Source organism: Lepidochelys kempii, chromosome 22, assembly GCF_965140265.1.
Source record: "Lepidochelys kempii isolate rLepKem1 chromosome 22, rLepKem1.hap2, whole genome shotgun sequence".
Taxonomy (NCBI): domain Eukaryota; kingdom Metazoa; phylum Chordata; order Testudines; family Cheloniidae; genus Lepidochelys; species Lepidochelys kempii.
The window spans coordinates 10,876,122-10,901,772 of NC_133277.1; the positions used below are offsets into that span (position 1 = coordinate 10,876,122).

Sequence of the window (25,651 nt, forward strand, 5' to 3'; positions counted from 1 at the left end):
TACTGTATAACCCTGCTTTACCATGCAATGGGAGGCTTGATTCAAATGAAATTAATAGGCAGCAGGTTTAAAACAACCAAAAAGAAGTATTTCTTCACACAACGCACAGTCAACCTGTGGAACTCTTTGCCAGACTATGTTGTGAAGGCCAAGACTGTAACAGGGTTCAAAAAAGAACTGGATACGTTCATAGAGGATAGGTCCATCAATGACTGTTAGCCAGGATGGATAGGGATGGTGTCCCTAGCCCAGGGGTGGGCAAACTACAGCCCGTGGGCCGGATCCGGACCGCGAGCCGTTTTAAGCCAGCCCACGAGCCGCACCATGAGGGTCAGCCCCGCTCCGGTGCTCCGGCTGGGATGCTGGGTCAGGACTGCACCACATGGCTCGGCCCCGCTCTGGTGCTCCAACCAGGGTGCAGGGTTGGGGGCACACCACACAGGTCCCGGAAGCCATGGCATGGCCCCGCTCCAGCTCCTACGCGCTCCAATGTGAGCTGCAGGGGCGCTGCCTGCAGATGGGGCAGGGTGCAGAGCTGCCTGGCCGCGCCTCCGCATAAGAGCTGGAGAAGGGACATGCCACTGCTTCTGGGAGCCGCTTGGAGCCTGCACCCCCAACCCCCTGCCCGAGCCCTGATCCCCCTTCCGCTCTCCAAATCCCTCGATCCCAGCCCGGAGCACCCTCCTGTACCGCAAACCTCTCATCCCCAGCCCCACTGCAGAGCCCGCACTCCCAGCCGGAACCTGCACCCCTTCCCGCATCTCTGCCCCAGCCCTGATCCCCCTCACACGCTCTGAACCCCTCGGTCCCAGCCCAGAGCACCCGCCTACATCCCAAACTCCTCATCCCCAGCCCCACCCCAGAGCCTGCACCCCCTCCCGCATCCCAACCCCAATTCTGTGAGCATTCATGGCCCGCCATACGATTTCTATTTTGCAATGTGGCCCTCGGGCCAAAAAGTTTGCCCACCCCTGCCCTAGCCTCTGTTTGCCAGAAGCTGTGAATGGGCAACAGGGAATGGATCACTTGATGATGACCTGTTCTGTTCATTCCCTCTTAATCACCAGGCATTGGCCACTGTCGGAAGACAGGATACAGAGCTAGATGGACTTTTGGTCTGACCCAGTCTGGCCGTTCTTATGTTATATTTAGAACACTGGCGTCAATGGATTTTATTCATGGAGCTAAAGGAATACTTTTTATGATTGCTTATTGTTTTACAGAGCCCAACAGGGTGCTAGGCACCTTGCAGTACTGATAAGAAAACACGGCCCCTGCCTTGAAGGGCTTATGATCCAAATGCCAGACGGCACAATGAGAAGTGTGTAGGCAGAACCCTGCACCCATTCCAAACCCCATGGCACAGGGGTTTGTCTGAGTGCCTTTCATTACAAGGTCAGTGCACAATTTAAGACAACAGCCGGAATAAGGAAGGAACAAAATAACAGGGTGGGGATGAGGGAAGTAGAGCATACATAAAAAGCAACAATGCTGATTAAAAAGGAGAACAGTGATGAAGAAGAGATCCCATTTAATTACAGGTCCTTGTGGAAACACATTATAAATGCTGTCTTCTCTCAGCTTATTACACTGTAGGATAGATTTAAATTTGATGCTCTTCTATTCGGGGAGCACCGATATGCAGATAGTTTTGCATAGCCACTGGGGGGATGAGAATCTGTAAAACTACATCCCATTTCCCAGTGCATACAAATCCTACACTCCGTACAGGGAGACGACCCCCACCCCCAAATTCCCACTTCCAGTAAAGGGAAAGCAACCCTCACGTGCTTCATTCCTAAACAGACTACACACAAAAGAGGAGACACCTGTCTCCTGCCTGACACCTGTCTAAAGCTTCAGTAGTTACCAAGCAAACTGCACATCAGCTGTTCTGTAGCACTGGCTGTACCGCTCTCTGATGTTTACCCCTCCTGCAAATCCCGCAGTCTTCTCTGCTTCCCACCCTTCTCTGCACCCTGCTCCTCCCTACCCAGCTGAGATCAACCGGGGCCCCTAGGTGACTTCTCCATCCTTCCCCCAGAACACTCCCTGAACCATCCTCAATCCCTTCTCTTAACACATTTCTCCCCACTCTCACTGGTTGAATCATGAGACCCCCTTATCCTCACCTGACCCCATTCCCCTAAGAAAGCCCTTGATTCCTTTAAGCTCCTGCTGAAGTCACCCAAACCACTAAATGGCTCCCCAGTTGTCGTTCCCCCTCAGCCCCCATCATTCCCACTATCTGCTCCACAGGAGCTTCACTGATTCTCCCCCGCCTTCTATCACTGAAGCCATACCTGCCCATGAGAGGCTCCCCACTCTATGCCTTCCCCTTAGATACCCGCCCCTGCACTGAATCAGGTCATCCCTTTCCCTAAGTGACTGCATGATCCTGGCTACAAAGGGTACGCATGCTCCAGCACATACAGCACTGACACGTGACCATTCTTGGAAGTTGGGTCCCGTTCTGTAGCCCGGCTGTCTGATTTTTAGATGCAAAATAATGAGAGAAGTAATATCAGTGTTACTTGTTAGGTGAATGCCATTCCCTAGGGCATAACAGCTGTGCGTCACCCCTGCTCCTCACCCCTCCGATGCCGACACCGAGGTCTAAACAAAAGACAAAAGTGATTCTGCTGGAGGAGAAAAAAGAAAAGGAGTACTTGTGGCACCTTAGAGACTAACCAATTTATTTGAGCATGAGCTTTCGTGAGCTACAGCTCACTTCATCGGATGCATACCGTGGAAACTGCAGCAGACATTATATACACACAGAGATCATGAAACAATACCTCCTCCCACCCCACTGTCCTGTCCCCTAAAGCCCCTACTCTACTTGCGCTATATTGATGACATCTTCATCATCTGGACCCATGGAAAAGAAGCCCTTGAGGAATTCCACCATGATTTCAACAACTTCCATCCCACCATCAACCTCAGCCTGGTCCAGTCCACACAAGAGATCCACTTCCTGGACACTACAGTGCTAATAAACAATGGTCACATAAACACCACCCTATACCGGAAACCTACTGACCGCTATTCCTACCTACATGCCTCCAGCTTTCACCCTGACCACACCACACGATCCATCATCTACAACCAAGCTCTGCGATACAACCGCATTTGCTCCAACCCCTCAGACAGAGACAAACACCTACAAGATCTCTGTCAAGCTCTCTTACAACTACAATACCCACCTGCGGAAGTGAAGAAACAGATTGATACAGCCACAAGAGTTCCCAGAAGTCACCTACTACAGGACAGGCCTAACAAAGAAAATAACAGAACGCCACTAGCCGTCACCTTCAGCCCCCAACTAAAACCCCTCCAACGCATTATCAAGGATCTACAACCTATCCTGAAGGATGACCCAACACTCTCACAAATCTTGGGAGACAGGCCAGTCCTTGCCTACAGACAGTCCCGCAACCTGAAGCAAATACTCACCAACAACCACATACCACACAACAGAACCACTAACCCAGGAACTTATCCTTGCAACAAAGCCCGTTGCCAACTGTGCCCACATTTCTATTCAGGGGACACCATCACAGGGCCTAATAACATCAGCCACACTATCAGATGCTCGTTCACCTGCACATCCACCAATGTGATATATGCCATCATGTGCCAGCAATGCCCCTCTGCCATTTACATTGGTCAAACTGGACAGTCTCTACGTAAAAGAATAAATGGACACAAATCAGATGTCAAGAATTATAACATTCATAAACCAGTCGGAGAACACTTCAATCTCTCTGGTCACGCAATCACAGACATGAAGGTCGCTATCTTAAAACAAAAAAACTTCAAATCCAGACTCCAGCGAGAAACTGCTGAATTGGAATTCATTTGCAAATTGGATACTATTAATTTAGGCTTAAATAGAGACTGGGAGTGGCTAAGTCATTATGCAAGGTAGCCTATTTCCCCTTGTTTTTTCCTACCCCCCCCCCCCAAGACGTTCTGGTTACACTTGGATTTAAACTTGGAGAGTGGTCAGTTTGGATGAGCTATTGCCAGCAGAAGAGTGAGTTTGTGTGTGTGTGTGTGTCCGGGAAAAAAGGGGGGGGGGGGTGAGAAAGCCTGGATTTGTGCTGGAAATGGCCCACCTTGATTACCATGCACATTGTAGGGAGAGTGGTCACTTTGGAGGAGCTATTACCAGCAGGAGAGTGAGTTTGTGTGTGTGGTTTTTGGAGGGGGGTGAGGGGGTGAAAGAACCTGGATTTGTGCAGGAAATGGCCCACCTTGATTATCATACACATTGTGAAGAGAGTTGTCACTTTGGATGGGCTATTACCAGCAGGAGAGTGAGTTTGTATGTGGGGGGGTGGAGGGTGAGAAAACCCAACTTGATGATCACTTTAGATAAGCTATTACCAGCAGGACAGTGGGGTGGGAGGAGGTATTGTTTCATGATCTCTGTGTGTATATAATGTCTGCTGCAGTTTCCACGGTATGCATCCGATGAAGTGAGCTGTAGCTCACGAAAGCTCATGCTCAAATAAACTGGTTAGTCTCTAAGGTGCCACAAGTACTCCTTTTCTTTTTGCGAATACAGACTAACACGGCTGTTACTCTGAAACCTGCTGGAGGAGAGATCATTAAACCATTCACGAATCTTACTGCTCTGATGCATTTTATGTTCTCAAAAGTAGTGGCCAGAAAGATTCCCCAGTCTGCTAACAGCCTCACACAGCTGAGACAATGGCCTCTTTGCACCATGCTGCCTGGCTCTGGCATCTGAACTGGCTGCTGTCCATCAGAGAAGAAAAGCATTTACTGTCCCTTTAAGAATGTCCTCTATTCCACATCAGCCGGGGGCTTGTGTTAACCCTGCCTGTACCCTTCTCCACTGATGCCCATTATTAACCTTCAAAAGGTCCTCAATCTTTTAATCAGTCTTCTCCCAACCTCCTTCCCTACTGTGCTGGAGAAACTTTTCTGGGCTATTATGAACAGTGTGGATTCGAATGCTTTTCCTGTGATTCCACGGAGGATCTGTATGAAGTATAAGCGGAGCTGTTCCCTTAGCCTCTTAAGTGAAAGGGGGAAAAGGAGACCAGCAGCTGCCTAAAGCATCTCCCTTTCCTCTAACTGCAACATCACATCTCCTATATGCCACCATTCTCTGAAAGTTTTCCCCATACAGTCCAGGTACTTGCTTCTAAAGCCATCACAATGGTTCTCCACAAAGAGGAAACATCTCATATTCACATAGGAAGACCCTCAACACATGCCAAAACCTTTGCACCCAAATACAAGCCATCTGCTTCCACAGCACATGACCTGAGGTGAAGAGCACATAACTTTCATCCCAGCACAGCAGCCACCAGTCTTCAAGGTAGAACAGACCATCCCTTCAAATGCTACCCTCATCCCAACATGTGTGCAAACAACCTAGAGAAATCACAAGACGTAGAAGGTAACAAAATGAGTCAGCGTGGAAAAGAGGAAAGCTAATACAGTACATTGGGGGGGAAATAATCCAAAACATAGAAGGGGCTTGATTCACTATGGTCTTGTAACATGACATCTTTCACACCTGGCAACGTGGGTATGAAATGCTACCACTCTGACTGGATAACATTTTGCACCTGCCTTGCACTGGTGTGAATGAAGACCCAATGTGTCAGGCTCAGCTGCTCACAGAGAGTGAGAAAGCAGTAATGCCAAGCCAGCCTTAGAGCTGGTAGCCACAGCAAATCAGACATGAATTTGCAATTCAATATGGTAGCATGAAAGCCTAGTGCAATTTAAGGCTGCATACACTGAGCAACCATGTCACGTAGCAGGGAGCTGACAAACTGGTCACACAGAATGAGTGTATCTGTACCTGGAATAGCATTACAGGTGCCATATTACCAGAAATATATTGGCAAGTGGGAAGGAGTTCAAAGAAAAAAAAACCCAAAAATGACTAAATGTCTGGAAGAGTTGATTAATGAGAAAAGATTAAAAGAACTAAATACATACATCAGAGGGGTAGTCATGTTAGTCTGTATCCACAAAAACAACGAGGAGTCCAGTGGCACCTTAAAGACTAAGGGATTTTTTGGGGCATAAACATTTGTGGGTAAAAAACTCACTTCTTCAGATGCATGGAGTGAAAATTACAGATACAGACATAAATATATATTAATTGGCACATGAGAGAAGGGAGTTACCATTCAAGCGGAGAACCAGTGTTGACAAGGCCAATTCAGTCAGGATGGATGTGGTCCACTCCCAATAACTGATGAGGAGCTGTCAATACCAAGAGAGGGGAAATTGCTTTTGTAGTGAGCCAGCCACTCCCAGTCCCTATTCAAGGCCAAATAATGGTGTTACGTTTACAAATGAATCGTAACTCTGCAGTTTCTCTTTGAAGTCTGTTTTTGAAGTTTTTTTGTTGAAGGATGGCTACTTTTAAAACTGTTACTGAATGTCCAGGAAGATTGAAGTGTTCGCCTACCGGCTTTTGTATGTTACCATTCCTGATGCCTGATTTGTGTCCATTTATCCTTTTATGTAGAGACTGTCCGGTTTGGCCAATGTACCTGGCAGAGGGACATTGCTGGCACATGATGGCATGTATCACGTTAGTAGATGTGCAGGTGAATGAGCCCCTGATGATGCGGCTGGGTTCTATGATGTTGTCACTAGAGTAGATATGGGGACAGAGATGGCAACGGGGTTTGTTACAGGGATTGGTTCCTGGGTTAGTGTTTCTGTGGTGTGATGAGTAGTTGTTGGTGAGTATTTGCTTCAGGTTGGGGGGCTGTCCGTAAGCGAGGACTGGCCTGCCTCCCAAGGTCTGTGAGAGTGAGGGATCGTTTTTCAGGATAGGTTGTAGATCATTGATGATGCGCTGGAGAGGTTTTAGCTGGGGGCTGTACGTGATGGTCAGTGGTGTTCTGTTATTTTCCTTGTTGGGCCTGTCCTGTAGTAGGTGACTTCTGGGTACCTGTCTTGCTCTGTCAATCTGTTTCCTCACTTCCCCAGGTGGGTATTGTAGTTTTAAGAATTGGTCTTCAACACTGGGTTCTCCACTTGCAAGGTAACTCCCTTCTCTTCATGTGCCAATATATATTCATGCCTGTATCTGCAATTTTCACTACATGCATCTGAAGTAGTGTGGTTTTTACCCACGAAAGCTTATGCCCAAATAAATCTGTTAGTCCCTAAGGTGCCACCGGACTCCTCGTTGTTTTTGTAATTACATACAGTGATATGATAGTAACTAAAAAATATCTGAACAGTGTAAACAGCAAGAAGAGAGAAAGAATATAGCGTACTAAAAGAAGGTATAAATCAGTGTAATTGAGAAAGGAAGGAAGGAAAAAATTAAGCTGAACATCAGAAAAAAAAACAACTTTCCAACAGTGAAAAGTAGGGAAGTTGTGGAAGCCTCATCACTTGGCATATTTATAACTTGACTCGAAAAAAATCACTAGTAAATGCACAACAGGGGACAAATCCTGCATTCAAAGGAAAATGGACTAATCACCCAATGCCATAGGTCTCTTCCACCTCGATATTAAGAATGTCTATGAATGTTCTGTAACACCTAGCACTCCAGTTTCAACAGCCTGTCAGTCACTACTGTCACCTAGTAATGGAAGAATCTTTAATGGTTAAGAGTTTGTGTCAGGTTTGGATAACTATTAGAGCTGCTTGCCCATCATCACTCAACACAGTCACACTGGTTTGCTTCACTGAACTATGTATGACCCCAAAATTCACCAGTGAAACTCAGCTAAATCCCTGTGTGATTTTTGAGTTTTAAAAGGAACGTCTTGCACGGCTCGATGCAAATAACCTAAAGTTCTCAAGATGGCAACGCTGGGCTGGAACCCTTGCAAGAACAAATGCTAGATTTCTGGTGCTTCAGATTCCAATTATGAGCAAAACATGTACAGCATTTGGGCACTTTTGTTTTCCGTCTCTGGAGCAAAAACTATTATCCAAATAATATTGAGAGGAAGGATGGCCTGGTGGAAAATGCGCTGACCCAGAACTCAGGAGACCCGGGTACAATTTTCTGGCTCTGCCACAGACTCACTCAGTGACCTTGGGCAAATCACTTAATCTGTCTGCCCTGCATCTGCAAAACATGGATAATACTTCCTTTCCTCCACCCTTTGTATGTCTTGCCAATTTAGGCTGCAAACTCTTCAAGGCAGGGACTGTCTCTTACTGTGTGTATAAAGCACCGAGCCAATGGGGCCCTGATCTCAGCGGGGGTCCTTAGGTGCTACTATGATATAAATAACAACAATGAACATTTTAGAACCTTACAAACATGTTTGCTTCAAAAGCATTGGGCCGTTTCCCTACTCAGTCGACAGGACACACATCCTCTCATAACAGCCACAACTCAGCAACATCTAGCCTCCCACAACTTTACTCCCACAATGCATGTCTGATCAAAGGCCACTGAGTGACTCCTCATTTCCTAATGGCTGGTAGCTGTAAGGAGAATCATCACAGTTTGGATGGAATACGCGGCCTCAGTGACCTCATCTCAAGCAGAGCGTACTTCCTGCAAATCTCTTTGTGCTTGATTTGAATTTTAAAGGGGCTGAAAAGCATCAGCATGGCAGCTCCAGTCTTCCACAGACCTCCTACAATGTCTCAGCCTTCAGCGCAAGTCTTTATTCACAGCGCTTGATGAGTCACCACCACCACCTACACCAGGGATGGATGAAACCTTGTGAACTATTTTTCCTGTGTTTTTAGGATTTGCAAACTGTCTTCTTGTCATTTAAACGGATGTATGTTTGTTTATGTGCTCCCCCAAAGGTGTTTCAATTAAAAGAACAAATCTAGTTAAGGGGCTGTCTATGCTCTGTATTAGGGATAGATAAGCCATCCAAAAAGCTAGACTGGCATAATTAGATGCCCTATATTGAGTATATTTTATTTTTTCATTGGCATTTTTCTTTCCCGAAGCCGCCCTCTCCCCCCTTATTTGTTTTTCACTCAACCAATTCTCTCCTCTATATTTCCACCAGGACCTTTTCCCCCTTTCTGCTTCTTTTCTTCCACTCTTTCTCTTAAACAGAATGAGAAGATAGTAGCCTTCAAGCTGAATTTTCCAAACTGAAATTAGGAAAAACAGGCCCCATTCTGTGCTTCCCTTGACACATAGGCAGAGCGGGTGTAGTGTGTTACCACCAAATCACAGTAGCAGTGAACTGAAAGTGCCCTGCAGAAGCTGAAAGGTCTTACAGCCCCAACGAATTTGCCTAGGCACTTGCAACACTGTCTAGGAAGAGTAAACCTCAGAGAGTTGAAAAAGCTGAGCATGGACGATAGCATACCTCTAGATCTGTCCAAAAGGAAGCCACTGGTAAAACAGAAGCTTAGAGCACAAGAGCATAATGTTTTAGGAGCAAAAGAAAAGCTATTCATGTATGGATGGCATTTCTCTCAGGCTACGCCTTACACTACACACCCCTGGCGGCTGTGTATAGCATACATGTAGCTACACACTGCAAAATGAAAAGAACATTGCATCCACACTTCGGTGCATAGCTATGTGTGTCAGTGAAAGGCTCTGGCAGAGGGAGGCAGCGGGGAAAGACTGTTCTCGCTGCAGGAGCCTTTCACTGTTGCTGGAGTCTTTCCCTTCGACAGCAAAGGGCTACAGCAGTGGAGAGGCCGCGGGACATTATGCTGCTAAAAACAGTAATGTTGACAGGGAAGCACAGCTTTCTGAGTAGAGAACCATGTAGGGTATGTACTCAGGTACATACCCACACCCATCAGGTGTGTCTTTACTTGCCTAAGCTAACCTGAACCTCACCGTCTATCCGTATCAATACCCGTGCTAGGGGACCTACACGGGTATGTACGCTACACACTGCCAAAAGCAGGGTGCAGTTTACACACACCTGTCTCTCTCCCCACCTCCTTCTCTGAAAGCTCACCCTACTGAGATTATGGTTGCTTTTTCATTGGATAATATTGTTACTATGATTTACTGATTTACAAATAAATTGGTTAGTCTCTAAGGTGCCACAAGTACTCCTTTTCTTTTTGTGAATACAGACCAACACGGCTGTTACTCTGAAACCTGATTTAGATCATGACTTTTGCAAACTTCCAAGTGTGAAGATTATTAACAGCTGATGCATCTAATAAAATAAGTAACAATTGTAATAATCATGACACTTTACCATTACACAGCATTTTCCACTTAAGGACAGGAAAGCACAGGCATGCAGTAGAGGAATCACTTTGCCTACAACTGAAAGGCTCTAGCCTAAACACAGCAGCTGTTTAATAGCCCATTGCTACACCACACAACAGTTTAGAACAGGAAGTGAAGAAGCAAAGAATCCTAAAACTTTTAGGTTGTCAGAATGTGATTACCCACACTGGATTTTGACTAGGACACAGTGATTCTTGCAGAAAGTGCCAAAAGCTCTTCAATTACCAGTATGATAATATCTGGCTTGATCCTGCAGGTTACTGAGCATTCTAGCCCCAATCTAGCAAAATATTAGCACACTGTGACCGAATGAATGCCTTTACCTACACTCTATTGTAATAATTGTGCAAAATAGGCCTTTTGAAGTATCATTTGAAAACCAATAACTTGCGGATCAATATCATCACGGTGAAATGTATGTAGCAACATTATGTGTATAGTTATGAATAGCCCTTTAAGATGTTGGTAGCACATATTCAAACCAATGTAACCTTGATTTGGCAGGACTGGTTAAGCAGGTCCATATTAAACAAAGGGACTTGTGTTTTCCTCAGTTTACATGTAAGTGGTAAATAGGGTCCTTGAGACAAGAGGCAGACAATACAAATCTGCATTTCAGCATACACAGGGGAGAAGAAAGAGCACTCCCAGACTCTAGGTCACCTTCTTTATTGCTTAAATAAAATTTATCTTGAGGGGTGATCCTCAGAAAAATACACTTCACAGGGGGCTGGACTATAAAAGTGAGGGGCAAAAAATACCCCAGTCTACCAATCTCTCTCCCTTAAATCACACTTTCACCTAAAAAGACAAAGAAACCAGCCATTTGGACTTTGGGGACAGATCCTGACTTGAGAACTTGGTCAGCTATGTTGCTGGGAACATGTCGTAAGGATCGGACATTGAATCAAACTTAGTTTGTTAAGTCTTAGCTACTAGGAAGCACTTTATTTTTATTTCTCTGGTAGTCATTTCTGACTTTAATATCTTGCACTTGTACTCACTTCAAATCAGTCTCTTTGTGGTTAAGTAAACTTGTTTTATTGTTTAATCAAAACTAATCCAGTGTTGTGTTTAAACTGAACTGTTTGGGTAACTCCAGTTAAAACGCAAACTGTTGTATAGTGATCAATTAGAGAGGCAATAAACCTGTAATATCTGAACTGTCCAGGAGGGGGCTAGACAGTGAAGAACACAAATTTTGGGGAAAATTCAAAACTGGGAGCGTGTTGGGGTCCTCCTGCAAGTAGTACCAATGTAGCTGGAAGCCACAATGCGACTGGTGTGTTGCTGACTGGCTGTTTGGGTCAGAGGTGCTGGACTAGGGTTGTGGCTATACACAGACACTCAGGGTGTGATCTACATGCTGTTTGGCTGTTTGTGAGGGGCCCAGGTTGGGAGCTACAACAGCAAAGCATTGGGACACACCCCAGGTTGCAGGGCAGGTGGTGATGCAATCCCACAATGGTCTGGATTGCACCCTGGAATGTGACACATGTGAGCAGTTCTACTGATTTCCATGGCATTCTGCACATGCTCAGATGGAATCACTTGCTTAAGAGTTTTCTGGATTGGAGACAAAAGTCCTCAATGCACTACAGAACCAAGCGCCTGTGGCACATTTCATCTGTAGATCTCAAAGTGTTTTTTCAAGGAGGAGCAAGTATGATAAACCCCATTTTACAGATGAAGAAACTGAGGCAGAGTCAAACTGATCACACAGAAGCTCAGTGACGCAGCCAGGAATAAAATCCATGTCTCCTAACTTCCTGCCCTGTACTCAGTCTGTTGGACCATACTTCCACAAGTAGCCAGAATCTTGCTTCCACGTCTCATCTGAAAGGTGCTACCTAATCCAGCAGCACAGCACCTGAGCACCGGTTCAGCCCTAAGAGGGAAAACTGCCACCTACTGAATGTGACCTGTAGCTCACCTGACCGCCGTCACCTTTCCCTGCACTTCGTTGCTCTGCAGGGTGAAGGAGGAGCAAGGTCTCTCCAGCCATCCAGTGCCATCTTACTTAAGGTCTGGTGGAATAGATGCCCATAAAATTCCAACCCCTGTTCTAAGAAGCCTCCTTCACTTGACATTTCTGAGCAGATCAAAGGATTGTACATAGGGAAGTTGCTTTGCCATTTAATGAAGGCACACAAGGCAATCAGTGATCAGGATTCACTTAGCCCAAGTAATCTTCAGTCCAAGCACAGATCTGAAGGGAGAGATAAAGGAGTGTTGCAAGCAGAGCTTTTCAAAGCTCAGTACCATTGATTTGCAGGCGTCTGAGATCCATATCTATAGCCAGCTGAATAGTGGATTTTTTGGTTTGCTGGCAATGCCGAAAAAACAAAAAACCCATTGTTTTGGGTAGAACCCTTCAAAATCCGTAGCAAATTGAAAAGTTATATATAATCAAATTGAAGGACATTTCTGAAATGAAGAAATTTTGAACCAAAAATCAAAACAATTTGTTTGACATTTTTATAATTTGTTTTTAAGCAAACAATTTTGCAAATTCATGGATTGTATGGATATGACATGAATTCACAGGGCATTTTGATGTCACCAAACCTGCATTTTTGCTCCTTCCACCCCACCCCCCAAAAACTACATTTCAGCCAAAAAAAATGTCACCCAGCTCTATCTACATTCTCTGTGTGTGTTAGATTTCAACGAGCACCACCCTCAAAAAATCAAAGGAAGGAAAATACTGAATTTTTTAAACTGATTTTAGGTGAAAAATCGAGCCAACCAAAAAAGAACCCCCCCCCCCACACACAACCACACACATCAGTCTGACTTGGATCAGCAAGCGCTCAGGTCCTATGACCCTGCTACCGGGGTGGGTCAGAGCCTGAGCCACTGTGATTCGGGTCCAAGCCCTATCATTTTGCAGTGTGGACACAGCTTAAGCAACAGACCCAAGTCATAAGTGTATTTAGCAGTATGGATGCATTAGCATGGCTGTGAGAGCCAGGCTCACAATGCAGTGTGGACACTCAACCACAGACTTGGAAACACCAAGTCCACAAGCCCGGGTCCCACAGACCAGGGTTTACAATGCAGTGTAGACATACCCTTAAGGGTATGATCCAATGCCTGGCCCAGCTCTAATGCAAGTCTTTCCATGGACTTCAGTGGGTTTTGAATCTGGCCGTTAGCCGCTCTGTACATCTGTTTCCCCTTCTGTAATGATGCTTACCCACCATCGTAAAGGGTGTTGAGGTGAAGAGATGAAAATGGGCTATACAAGTGCTAAGCATTATCACTATTATTTCCCACTGCCACAAAGTACTGAGAAACTAGCACTAAACTTGTGGTTAAATCTGACCTTATTGTCATGGGTACATACTACATTTACAAGAAACAGGTCAGAAATATATCAGAAGATTTTTGGAAACATTTTATCAAGTACGTTCCTAATCGAAGGAAATGGGCAGCATTGCCCTTTAAAGACATAGATTCAATCAGCTGGAGTCAAAGGTATTTTGTGCATGTTCTGGTCACAAGGAGAGACATCTGACCTGCTCCAAGATACCTTACACCCTCTCTTCCTAAATCATCCTCAAGGCCAAGTTTCAAAAGTGTTGATTCCGAAGGTTAAATCACAGAATTTAAAAGCACTGAATTTAAAAACCCACATTTCTAAAGTTTAGCAGAGTCATGTTTGTAAATTGCATGTACACAGAACTTATTTGACCAGTCTTCAAGGGAGGGTTAGCATCATATTTTTTTTCTTTCAGATAAAGCATAGAAAAGGGGGAGATGCAGACAAAGGGGAGTTACTGGATATACAGCAAAGAAGAACACAGAAAGCATAATGTGCTAACTTTTAATGTGAAGGTCAAACACTACAGTGCATTATGTAACTTCACTTGAACTACTTAGCTAGGCTGCTTCTTAACCAAAAAAAAAAAGGGGGGGGCAAAAAAATCATTTGATTAATTCACCTTTTATTCCCATATGCAATAGAATAAATTTTATTTCCACTGTATAGTATAGCCTTAAATCTCTAGAATATCTATATAGAATTGGAAATGATTAAGCATTGCATCACTACCCAATGTAATTGGAATGTAAATGAGGAGAATCCCAGATACATATACAGATAAATTCAACTCTCAGTGATAGTAGGGTACATCCAGATTTGCAGAATTTGTCTCCCCTGACTCTCTCTTGTTGCTCAATTATATCTAACTTCAAAGAGGTTGTATGAATAGATCTTTCAGTCACATATGGCTGATGGGCTGCTTAAGTACCATTCCCCATCTTACACAATGATGGCTGTGCATGAGACAAAATGAAAATCAAGGGACAAGGCAGCTATCATAAGCATGGCATGAATACAAAGAGATTCTGAAGTAAGTGTCCTTATAGTGAACACAACTGAAACTGCCTAAAGTTAATCCCCCTGCTCCCTGAGATCAAACAGCTACAGCTAATTTTAGTTTTGATATTCTAAAATTCCACCTAGTTCTCTAGCTCTTCCCCACCCCCACAACTGCAAAATAAACCTTTTTCTGCAGACTGGTAGGGGGCTGGAACATCGTTTGTTTCTTGCTCTCAAACACAGATGAGGTAAAGAGAATTACAGATTTATATTTTTAGGTCAACTCTTTGGCCCTCATTTTCACCTCAGGTTCCAGAAACATTCTAATCAATAATCTAGTAACCAGGGAATCAAAGGGAGTGGGGAAAGAAGGAAAACAAACCCAACACCTGTCTCTAGCATCCCATTTATGAGAAAGGGAAAAAGGGAGGGACGATCTAAACCCAACAGCTGATCCCTGTATGCCATTGGAAGAAGACTAGCATAGTTGCCACCTGTCTCTATTTTTGCATGTGAGAGCTTTTTTTAAAAAAAGCAACCAACCCAGGATGCTGCAAAGAGAGTCAGTAGGTGATGCTTCTCCCTCTCAGTGCATTTTGAATCAACAACTCTTTGGTGTCAGGGGAGCACTGTGCTGCTGAAGTTGCTGACTTTTCCATGGAATGTAAAACCAGGCTGCTGCAAGCTTAGTGTTATTAAGGATCTATGACATGATGCCATAATGACACTTTATGATGTTGCACTTCTACAGAATGCAAATAAATTCAGTGTGTCATGACATCATGATATTGTTTGGCATGGCGACATGAATTATAATATGAGGATGTTATGTGATAATATAATAGCCTATGAAATTGTGATGTTAGATATTGACTTGATGAGCTTTCACTGTGACATGATAATAATGCAACATGGCATTGTGATACTGCATTACAACATGAACATACCACTTTATATTGTTGCATCTCAACAGTATGATTTTGCATTGTTACATGATGACCTTGCACCATAATGTTATAAAGCTGTGCTGTGATGTCATTACACTGTTTTCTGACATGATAGCATCAAGATGTTGTTGGGTTGTGATGTGATATGACAACCTTGCACAATGACACCAAGATATGGTGTTGTGCATGATGATGTGATACTACATTGTAATATGATCTCTTTATACAAATTTATGAAGTTGCATTGCCATATTTATGGCACTGCTATATTGTATCACATTGTGACAATGTTGTGTTGAGACATGATGGCATTTCATCACATTAGGGTGTAGAGCCCACAATACGGTGACCTGACATCACACTGTCTTGTTGGTACAATGTGACATCATAACATGACCTCAGAACGTGACGTTGAAATAAAATAGCATGATCCTGTGAAGCAGCGGGTTTGTCCTACAAGTGGGTGACAGTGAGTCCACTTCCTACCCGTCAAAAAAGGCTGCTGACAGCAGTCTGTCCCTTTCTACTCTTTCTACTGCAGAAAGAAATCAAGTGTCTTTCAAAAAATTGCTCCATGAGAAAATCTGCAGTAACCTTACTGATCTCATCTGTAACTGAAAACAGTGACTTTTAGGCAAATAGGGCTGAAAGTTGCACTAGCTTGCCACTTGCTTGATGGTATAGCTTCAAACGCTGCCAATCCAAAGCGGCAGTTCTTCCACAAGCAAGTGCAAACACCATTCCTATAACGGCTTTTGTTATGGAAGTTGCACACAAACGTACATATTAATATAACCTACGGGGGCCTGACAAACACCCAAGGACAAGGGAAATCTGTGTTTCAGCCTTGGATTTAGTCTCCTCTTGAGGCATGCACATAATTCCATTAACTACCACCACATATGCTTAGGAGAAAACAGGCCCTGAAAGGTTTCAGAGTAACAGCCGTGTTAGTCTGTATTCGCAAAAAGAAAAGGAGTACTTGTGGCACCTTAGAGACTAACCAATTTATTTGAGCATGAGCTTATGCTCAAATAAATTGGTTAGTCTCTAAGGTGCCACAAGTACTCCTTTTCTTTTTGCAGGCCCTGAAACATCATCCTTAACATACCTCTGTGCCCAGGAATTTCACATTTACAGTTGGATAAGTGAGGAAAGAGTGACAACCTAGAAAATCCCAAACATTTTTACAAAACTGTACACACTATAAGGGATCTCTTGCCCACCACTAAAATGCAATCTGGGGAAGAAAGTGATATTTTATACATATGTAATAAGGAGAAGTACAGAATAACTTGTCCTATTGGAACTATAAAGGGGGAAATGTGGTGATACAGAACAACCTAGAATTTGACCAGCATACTTAGGGCTGTTACACTATTCCTCTGAACGTGACAGAGAATCTGTAAAGAACACAAGCACTCGGGTCCTGAGTTAGGCCTTTCACAAGAAAGCCATCACCTACAATAGCATGGTGCCCCCTCATGCTGGGACATTGATTCAGTGCTAACTCAGAGGGAGAGTGACACCTACTGAAACACCAACATCACTTCTTTCAATACCTAGGGCCCTAGGTAATCTCTTGAAGTCCCACATCCAGAGCTGACCCTACCCAACTCTACTGAGCTTTTGAAATCTGACAAGATTACAGCCCAATGTGCTGGCTGGTATTTCAGTCTTTATGCATATTATGATCTATTGAGTGTGTGTCAAGTGTAGTTACACTATTCATAGAAAACCAATGTGCAGTATTGTTCAGGTTAGCATGATGGGGTTCTGTATTACGAGATACACAGAATGTATAATACATGTCTTGCTTGTTTGGTGGTACTGCTAAACTATTATGCAACTCACCAGCCCAGCCCAATGACACATAACATAGTGCATCAGTGAAAGTTTTTTTCAAAAAGCAGAGAAAATCATGTAGGATTCTCAGATATTAATAAATTTGCCGGTTATATGTTCTATATCATATATATGCATATGCACATATATATTACACAAGCTATATCTGTGTTTGCACATAAACACAGGATTACAGAAATTAGAGATGGAAAAGACCTATATTAAGTCATCTCTGGCATTAGTCCATCCCTGGGTCCCATAGCAAAATGTTTTTCTGATGCTACATGTTCCAATGCTTTTCTCCATATAACAAATGACAAACAACAACAATAGAAACAAATTAAATAAAAATAACTTTGCCCTTCTCATGCACCTTCCATGTAAGGATCTTAAAACACTTTCCACACATTAATGAAGCAAGCCGTAATGGTGGTGGTGGTGGGGGGGGGGGGTAATTTTATTCTTATTTTACACAAGGAGGAAAAGGATTTTTAAAAATAAGTTCCTCCAGCACACTGTGAACTAACGTCATGTACAATTTAAGTTTAAATTACAAAGTCATGTTGCAGTAAAAAGGGTGGAACCTTCCCCATTGGACAAAGTTCTGATTACTTTTTCTTTTTTGGTTTTGCATCTCCATCATCTACAATCTACTGTATATTTTACAGCAGGAGAGTGGCTTTGAATTTAAATTATATATATTCAACTTGGACACACAGACCCTTTCCTGGCCAAATTTCCACCGACAGAGCATTGTCTTTTACAGCAGAGCTATGAAACCCTGAAAATGAAGAATTTCCTCTAAGGCTGCTGGGGGGGACCGTTGACAAAACAGCAGCAATAGTAAGGGCCTCCGTACCTGCCATGGAGCTGCTTGTCCCTCGGGGCCCCCGACTCCAAAACACCATCGGGGGCACAACACGCCAGCAAAGCCCATCCCCAGGGAGCAGCTCTTTAAAGAACAACTTCAGCAGGAACCGTCGTATTGAACCAGGATTCAGGTCTCGTTCTCTACCTACCTCGAGCCAGGACAGGACCACTGCATCGCAGCCCTGATGCAGAGGTGGCCGGGCTGGGGAGAGAAACCTTTGCATTCGCCCGCCCCCGCCCCTGGTGGCTCCATTACAGCTGCAGTCTTAGCTCGGCACCCTGCAGCGCCTTCCCCCGAGCAGATGCCCCTGGCGAACGCCGCAGCGATAGAAAGCCTCGCACTGGAGGCAGGCACCAACTTATTGGGAGTGCATCTTTCCGCCCCCCCGGCGGCTCCCTGGCCCCAGGGATGCGCTGCGCAGGGCGCTGGAGGGGACGAAAGGAGGGTGCCTTTGCTAGGGTGCCCCCCCCAACACCACACACACACCCCTTCCCGCTGCTTACCAGGCGAGCTTGAACCCTTTCATTAGCACAGTCACGACAACCCGGTGCCCGTCTCCCGGTCCGCCCGCGGCCGGCGCCAGAGGTCCCAGGACATATTGGAGCAGCCGGGGCAGCAGGCGGCCCCCCGGCCAGCGCAGCGCCCCATGCACGGCGCCCCTGCGGCAGGGCAGCGGCCGCGTCCCGCCCAGCCCCGCCGAGCCCCGGCTGCGCGCCCCGCTGAGCCAGGCTCCCGGCGCCGGCGGCCGAGGGTCTCTGCTGAGCATGTGCGGCGCCGGCAGGGCAGCGGGCTGGAAAACGTGCCCTGGCACCGCCGCCTGCCCGGCAGCCCCCGGAGGGCGGGGGGAGGCGGCCCCGTCTGGGCACCTAATGCCCGCGGCAGCCGGGCCCAAGCACCGTGCCCCGCCGCCCCCGAAAAGCCCCAGCCGGCTGCTTGTCCGCGGAGCGGGGCGGGGGCGCCCAGCCGAGCCGGGGCCGCCCGGGTTCCAGCGGCTCCGCGCAGCCCCGCCGGGGAGAAGCCCAGCCCTGGGGGGTGGGAAAGCCACTAAGGCAGCCCTATGGCCCCGTTCTCCTTCATGCACCCCCCTAGCGCTGGAGATGGTGGGGCCCGAGCCGCAGACAACTCCTCCCCCGCCCCCCACACACAGAAGCGCCTTTCAGCAAAAGTTCAAGGATGTTCAGCTCCAGGATTTTGATTTAGCCCACGATGCAGGGAAAAGCCAGTCAGGGAAATTCGGATTCAGGGAGTCTCCACGCCACCTCGGAGTGCTGCGACCTGAGGGGGGGGGTTGGTTCAGCGCCATCTCCACCGAGCACTTTACCCTCCACAATTCTCCCCCCAGGAGTCAGCTGGCCCGCCACTGCAATGGAGCCGCCTCGGGGAGCGGGGCTGGCAACTGTTTTAAAGCACAGACGCAACACTACAACAACAGCGAGTGAAAGGAGAGCGTGTGCCTCACTGAAACCGAAGGGGAAATTTTCAGGCAGGCAGGAAGTCATGACCGGAGACAGGACTGGAGTTAGCACCACAATGTTATGAAAGGCAAGATCCTTAACACTAACAAAAAGAATTGCATCTGATGAAGTGAGCTGTAGCTCAGGAAAGCTTATGCTCTAATAAATTGGTTAGTCTCTAAGGTGCCACAAGTACTCCTTTTCTTTTTTGTGAATACAGACTAACACGGCTGTTACTCTGAAAAAAGAATGCCGGGTTCCTTCTTCCCTTCCACTCATCCTACTCTGACCTCCATCAGCCAGGACTTGGGCTCTACATCCCACCAATAGGTCAGCACTTCCTGCCACACTGCTCTCCCTACCACCAGGCTTGTGTCCAGGCTTATGCCCTTGACTCAAAGGAAAGATTGCTAACTACTGAATCACCATCAGCAGTTCCTGCGATACCCTGAAGCCAGGTCTACACCTAAAAGTTAGACTGCCCAACCCTAGCTCCATTGCTTAGGGCTGTGAAAAATTTCACACCCTGTGCCATGTGGTTAGGTCAACCTAACTCAAACCATAGTTGCAGCGAAGTCCATGGAAGAATTCTTCTGAAATTTGTCAATCTAGCTACCACCTTTCAGAGAGGCTGTCCATCCTGATTGGGAGATTCTCTCCCAGCCGCAGCATAAACAGATCCATGGAGACACTAGCCTAGCCATGGTAGCCCGCATATTTGTGACTTCTGTGCTTGCAACTCATATCTAGGAAGGAAGCCACACATCCTGAAAACTTGTGGAAAACACAAGCACCCAACTACTTAGCAACACAAGTTTTACCTGTGGAAACCTCACGGTAGTATTCCTCTTGCTCCCCACTGAAAAAGGCCGGTTCAAGGTCTCAGTGCTGATGTTCAAAGCCCTCCATGGAAGAAGTGTCCCTAACTACCTTAGAGAACATTAGCGAAATGTTACTGGAAGAGAACAATGATTGAACTAATTTGATATCCTTTATGGGGAAGTGGCTAGAATTGGAAGCCTTAATCTCCTTTAAATTAAGGGAAGACTAAACCTCAGAATTTCATATCTGTTCAGCTGAGCACGAAGAAATTGGGCATCTTACCCAAACCTTTTCTCAACTGTCCTTTTGGGTCTAACAAAATCATGAGAACAAGAAGTTCCTCATTTCAAATCAGGCTTAGAGTCTCTCTTGCATGGTTTTGGTCATTTCATGCCCAGACAGAAGCCATAGGTAGGAGGAAATGAATAACGATTGCCAGGAAACAATTTCAAACCACAAAAAAAGGTTGCTTGAAGCAGAGGGGAAAGGTCAGTTCAGTACTAACTTTGCGGATATCTGTGACAGAAGATTCGCTCTCTCTGAATCATCTGTCATATCAACCAATGCCGAAACATTTTGGTACCTGCTTTTGATTAAAGCAACTAATACAGGGCCTGATACTGTACAATGCTGAGCAGCCTAACCTCCCATTGACTTTAGTGGGAGCTATGGGGACACAACACCCTGTAGGGTCAGATCCAATTCTGAGCAAGGATGGACCTGTAATCCCTTTAATTCAAATATCCCCAAACTTTGAAGGAGTTTGGTTCTGGAATGAATCTCATGGATAGCAAACAGCTTCATTAATTGAGTATTATGGTTTTTCAAAGCGTACTTCCTCATATCACTGCAAACAATAAAGAGTGAAAAGGAAGAGTATCATCGGATGCATAAAGATGAAGTGAGCTGTAGCTCACGAAAGCTTATGCTCAAATAAATTGGTTAGTCTCTAAGGTGCCACAAGTACTCCTTTTCTTTTTGTGAATACAGACTAACACAGCTGCTACTCTGAAACCAGTAAAGAGTGAGGAAATTATCATTCCCACCCTGCACAACCTCAGATCCAACAACCCCTCTCCCCCTGCTCATTAGGCTCACAGCTTGAGCGCATCTCAGTTTCTAAACTGCTTCACTCTCCCTGGGATGCTTTGAACCTGTGGCCTGCAAGTAGTTATGGAGAGAGGCAAACTGCAGTGGTGTAAAATGGGTCAGGAGACCTGCAAGTCTGATGAATCTGGGCCAGACCACTGCTGCAGAGTCTCAAGTTTGGAAATCATAGCTCAGGCAGGGGGAGATTGAGCAAGCAGCCATGTGCTCTTTTATAAGAACACGTTGGAGGTCAGGAAATTATCAGGAGCGAGAAAGGCTGAGGGGGAAGTATAAGCACCAAACTCTGGCAGAACTGACTGCCCCTCAGTGAGAATTCAGCTGGGATTTGCATTCTAGCATCCTTGAAGGGAGCCTGGGTGAGGGGGCTGCAGATGGCCAATCAGCTGCGGTGGATCATGATCAGGTGATCCCTGCTGTCACTGTTAGTTACAGTCTCAGCTTCCACCGCCTTGCCCATCCATGTCAGCTAATGCAGAAAGGGTGAGTCCTCTCCTCTCTGCTCCCCCTGTGCCCAGGCACACACCAGACGAAAGGAAGTGGTATTAAATATTGAACCTGGCAACATAAAAGTGTGGACTAGGGACAGCAATTGCAACGGCCTCCATGGAGATAGGAACCAGGAGACTCCAAATACTCAGTACATTTAATGCAAGGTGGAGTCCAATGAGATTATCCACCTACTGTACCCTGAACATCTGCCCCATGAAACGAGCAAATGGGAATGAAGGATAGTTTTGTGATTTAGATGCAGGACTGGAACCCAGGATATCTGGATTCAGTTCCTGGCTCTGCCACAGACTTCCTGTGTGACACTGTGCAAATCACTTAATCTCTATGTGCCTCAGTTCCCCATCTGCAACACAGAGATCCGTACTTCCCCCTCCCTCACTCGGTACTGTGAGGATAAATTCACTGATGAGAGCTTCTGGTCCAATGGAAATCCCATGAATGCAATCTCTCCCATGGAATTTTGGTGCTTTTCCTCCCAACCAAAATCGGGAACTGAAGCCACACACGAATGTTAAAAAAAAAAAAAAAAGGCAGCAAAAACCCTGCATAACTTTTCCAAACCTTAGAAAGGCTTGCAAGTTCTGACTGGTAGAAGCCACTCAGAGAAATCTGGATGCTTTTCCGAACCCTCATGTACAAACAACCAAGTCCTCCTCAGTCTGCAAAACGAGGCTGGAGTGCTTGCAAGTACAGAGGACCTAATTCATTCTTGCGAAGCAATTGCAAAATGCGACCTTTCAGATTGGATAGTGATTTACATTCATTTTGCACAGGTGTAAATGTCTGTAACAAAGTGAGAGGCAAAGATGAAATAGGCCCAGCATCTCTTCAACATTGCACTTATGGTTAGGTTCCAAGACATAAACCTCTCCTTGCAGCTTCTCAGCACTTACCCTTCCAATCCTGGATGGAAGTCATCAGTGCAGAAGTCACCACGGAAATTAAAATCCCTTTGAAAATAACTTTACTTTCTATTACGGTTGGATCTGCTTCGATAAAATAATAAATTTTTAACAAATATATTTTAACTGCATTTTTTCCACTCCTTGGTTCAATTCAAAGTTTAGGTTCAATTCAAATCCTTGACACACACTGTATTAGTCAGCCCCCTACAATCCCAGTCTGAGCAGCTGCTGGCTAATAAAAGGCAAGGAAATAAACAATCTCTAATCCACCGCACTGAGATACAGTAAATGGGCATCTTTTCTGGCGTCATTCATCATTCTAATTACAGTGCATAACAGAGGAAAACACATCTCCTGCCAGATGGAACAAGTGTATCAGGTGTTTAATTAACTCCTCCTCCCCGAGCTTCTTCCAGGATATTCCCACTGAATATTTGCAGCACAGAGCATGAGAACTCTGCAGTTTCAGGGACAAAAAGGCAGCTCTCAGGCTTGGGCTCTCTGTTATCACTGGTCTCTTTTAGCTGGGATTTGATTCCATCCCCACCCACTGTGTCCTGGCTGGGCATCCTCATCTTACAGTGGGGCTGGTTTTCTTTGCTCTCTGCTGGATAAACTATTTTTCCCCCTTGCTCTCATTCAGAAGCAGGGACAGATTAAGAACGGATGCCACTTACAGCATGACAAAACCCGTTGTACTGAACAAAATGCTAAGAAGTCCTTCTTTGAGAGGGTTACTGGCCTAGTGAATATGGGGGAAGACATTATATATCTTGATTTTAATTAGGCTTTTGACACAGTCCCACATGACATTCTCATAAGCAAATGAGGGGAATGTGGTCTAGATGAAATTACTCTAAGTGCACAACTGGTTGAAAGACTGTATTCAAAGAGTAGCTATCAATGGTTCACAGTCAAACTTGGAGGGCGTATCTAGTGGGGTCCCATAGGGGTCAGTCCTGGGTCTGGAACGGTTCAATATTTTCTTTAATGATTGGATAAAGGAGTGGAGAGTACGCTTACAAAATCAGCAGATGACAGCAAGCTGTGAGGGGTTGCAAGCACTTGGAGGACAGGCTTAGAATTCAAAACGACCTTGACAAATTGGAGAAATGGTCTGAAATCAACAAGATGAAGTGCAATAAAGAGCATTGCAAAGTACTTCACTTAGGAAGGAAAAATCAAATGCACAACTTCAAAACGGAGAATAACTGGCTTGGTGTTAGTACTGCTGAAAATGATCGGGAGGTTATAGTGAATCACAAATTGAATATGAGTCAATAATGTGATGCAGTTGCAAAAAAAGTTAATATAATTCTAGTGTTTATTAGCAGGAGTGTCATATGTAAGGCATGGTAGGTAACTGTCACACTGATGAGGCCTTTGCTGGAGTACTGTGTCCAATTCTGGGCACCACTGTTTAAGAAAGATGTGGATAAACTGGAGGGAGTCCAGAAGAGAGCAACAAAAATGATAAAAGGTTTAGAAAACCTGACCTGTGAGGAAAGGTTCAAAAAATTGGGCATGTTTAATCCTGAGAAAGAAAGACTGGCGGAGGGAGGGGGGCTGATAAAAGTTTTCAGATATGTTAAGAGCTGCTATAAACAGGACAGTGATCAACTGTTCTCCAGGTCCACTTAAGGTAGGACAAGTAGTAATGGGCAATTACTGCAGCAATGGAGATTTAGGTTAGATATTAGGAAAATGTTTCTAACGAACTGTAAGGGTAGTTCAGCTCTGGAATAGGCTACCAAGGGAGGTTATGGAATCCCCATCAGTGAAGGTTTTTAAGAATTGGTTGAACAAACACCTGTCAGGGATCGTCGAGGTTGACTTGGTCCTGCCTCAGCGCAGGGGGCTGGACTAGATGATCTCTCAAGGTTTAGCCCTACGTTTCTATGATTCTACAAACGTCGTGAGGTCACCATAAGCCACCATCATAGAATCATAGAAAGATAGGGCTAGAAGGGATCTCCAGGGGTCATCTAGTCCAGCCGCCTGCATTGAGGTAGGACCAAAGAGACCTAGAGTCTCCTAAAGCATCCCTGACAGGTATTTGTCAAACCTCGTCTTCAAAAAACCTCCAATCATGTCACAAGGCAATAGCATCACACGGTGAAACAATCACCGGGTGCTAATGTGTGCTCCAGCCCAAAACAATTCTCAGGAGACTCCAGTGAGAATCCCACAAGCTTCAAAATCGGGATGCATGGCATTAACCTTGGCCCAGGAGCACTGGCCAAAACACGGAGGCTCCAAATCTATGAGGATATGAACCAGTGAATTTAGGGTTGCTTTGTGGTACATCAGGGGAATATCAATTCTTGAGACACCAAAAGCAGCAAAGAGGAGACAAAAGCACAAATACAATGGAAAGTAACAGTGGTAGACATTAATATCTTGTTGTTACATCCCATTGGCGATCTCAGTGTTTAGGAAAGGACAATAACCTAGCCTTTTTCCCAGCAATTCTCTGTTCTCCCAGATCTAAGCAGACGGACTCTACTCTAGAGGAATTCAAAGGTACAGCTACACTGCATTTTAAAACCCACAGCACTCAGAGCCCAGGTCTATGACATGGGCTCATGCTACAGTACTATAAACAGCAATATAGATGCCCCCAAGCCTGGGCTTCAAAGTCCAACCTCCA

General features: G+C 45.3%; 1 protein-coding gene across 13 annotated transcripts in view; it reads right to left on the minus strand.

Annotated features, from left to right (window-relative positions):
* The window catches only part of GRAMD1B (GRAM domain containing 1B), a 333,007-nt gene that overhangs the window by 108,828 nt on the left and 198,528 nt on the right, over positions 1-25,651 (minus strand). The window contains exon 1 of one of the 13 annotated variants that reach the window (XM_073321025.1): positions 18,704-18,862. The exons of 11 other annotated variants lie outside the window; for them this stretch is intronic. In XM_073321025.1, coding sequence (XP_073177126.1) covers positions 18,704-18,726 — 23 coding nt within the window. In that variant the 5' untranslated portion in view covers positions 18,727-18,862. Of the gene's footprint in view, positions 1-2,534; positions 2,606-18,703; positions 18,863-25,651 lie in introns of those variants that run through there. One more of the 13 variants, XM_073321032.1, reaches the window with a different exon arrangement.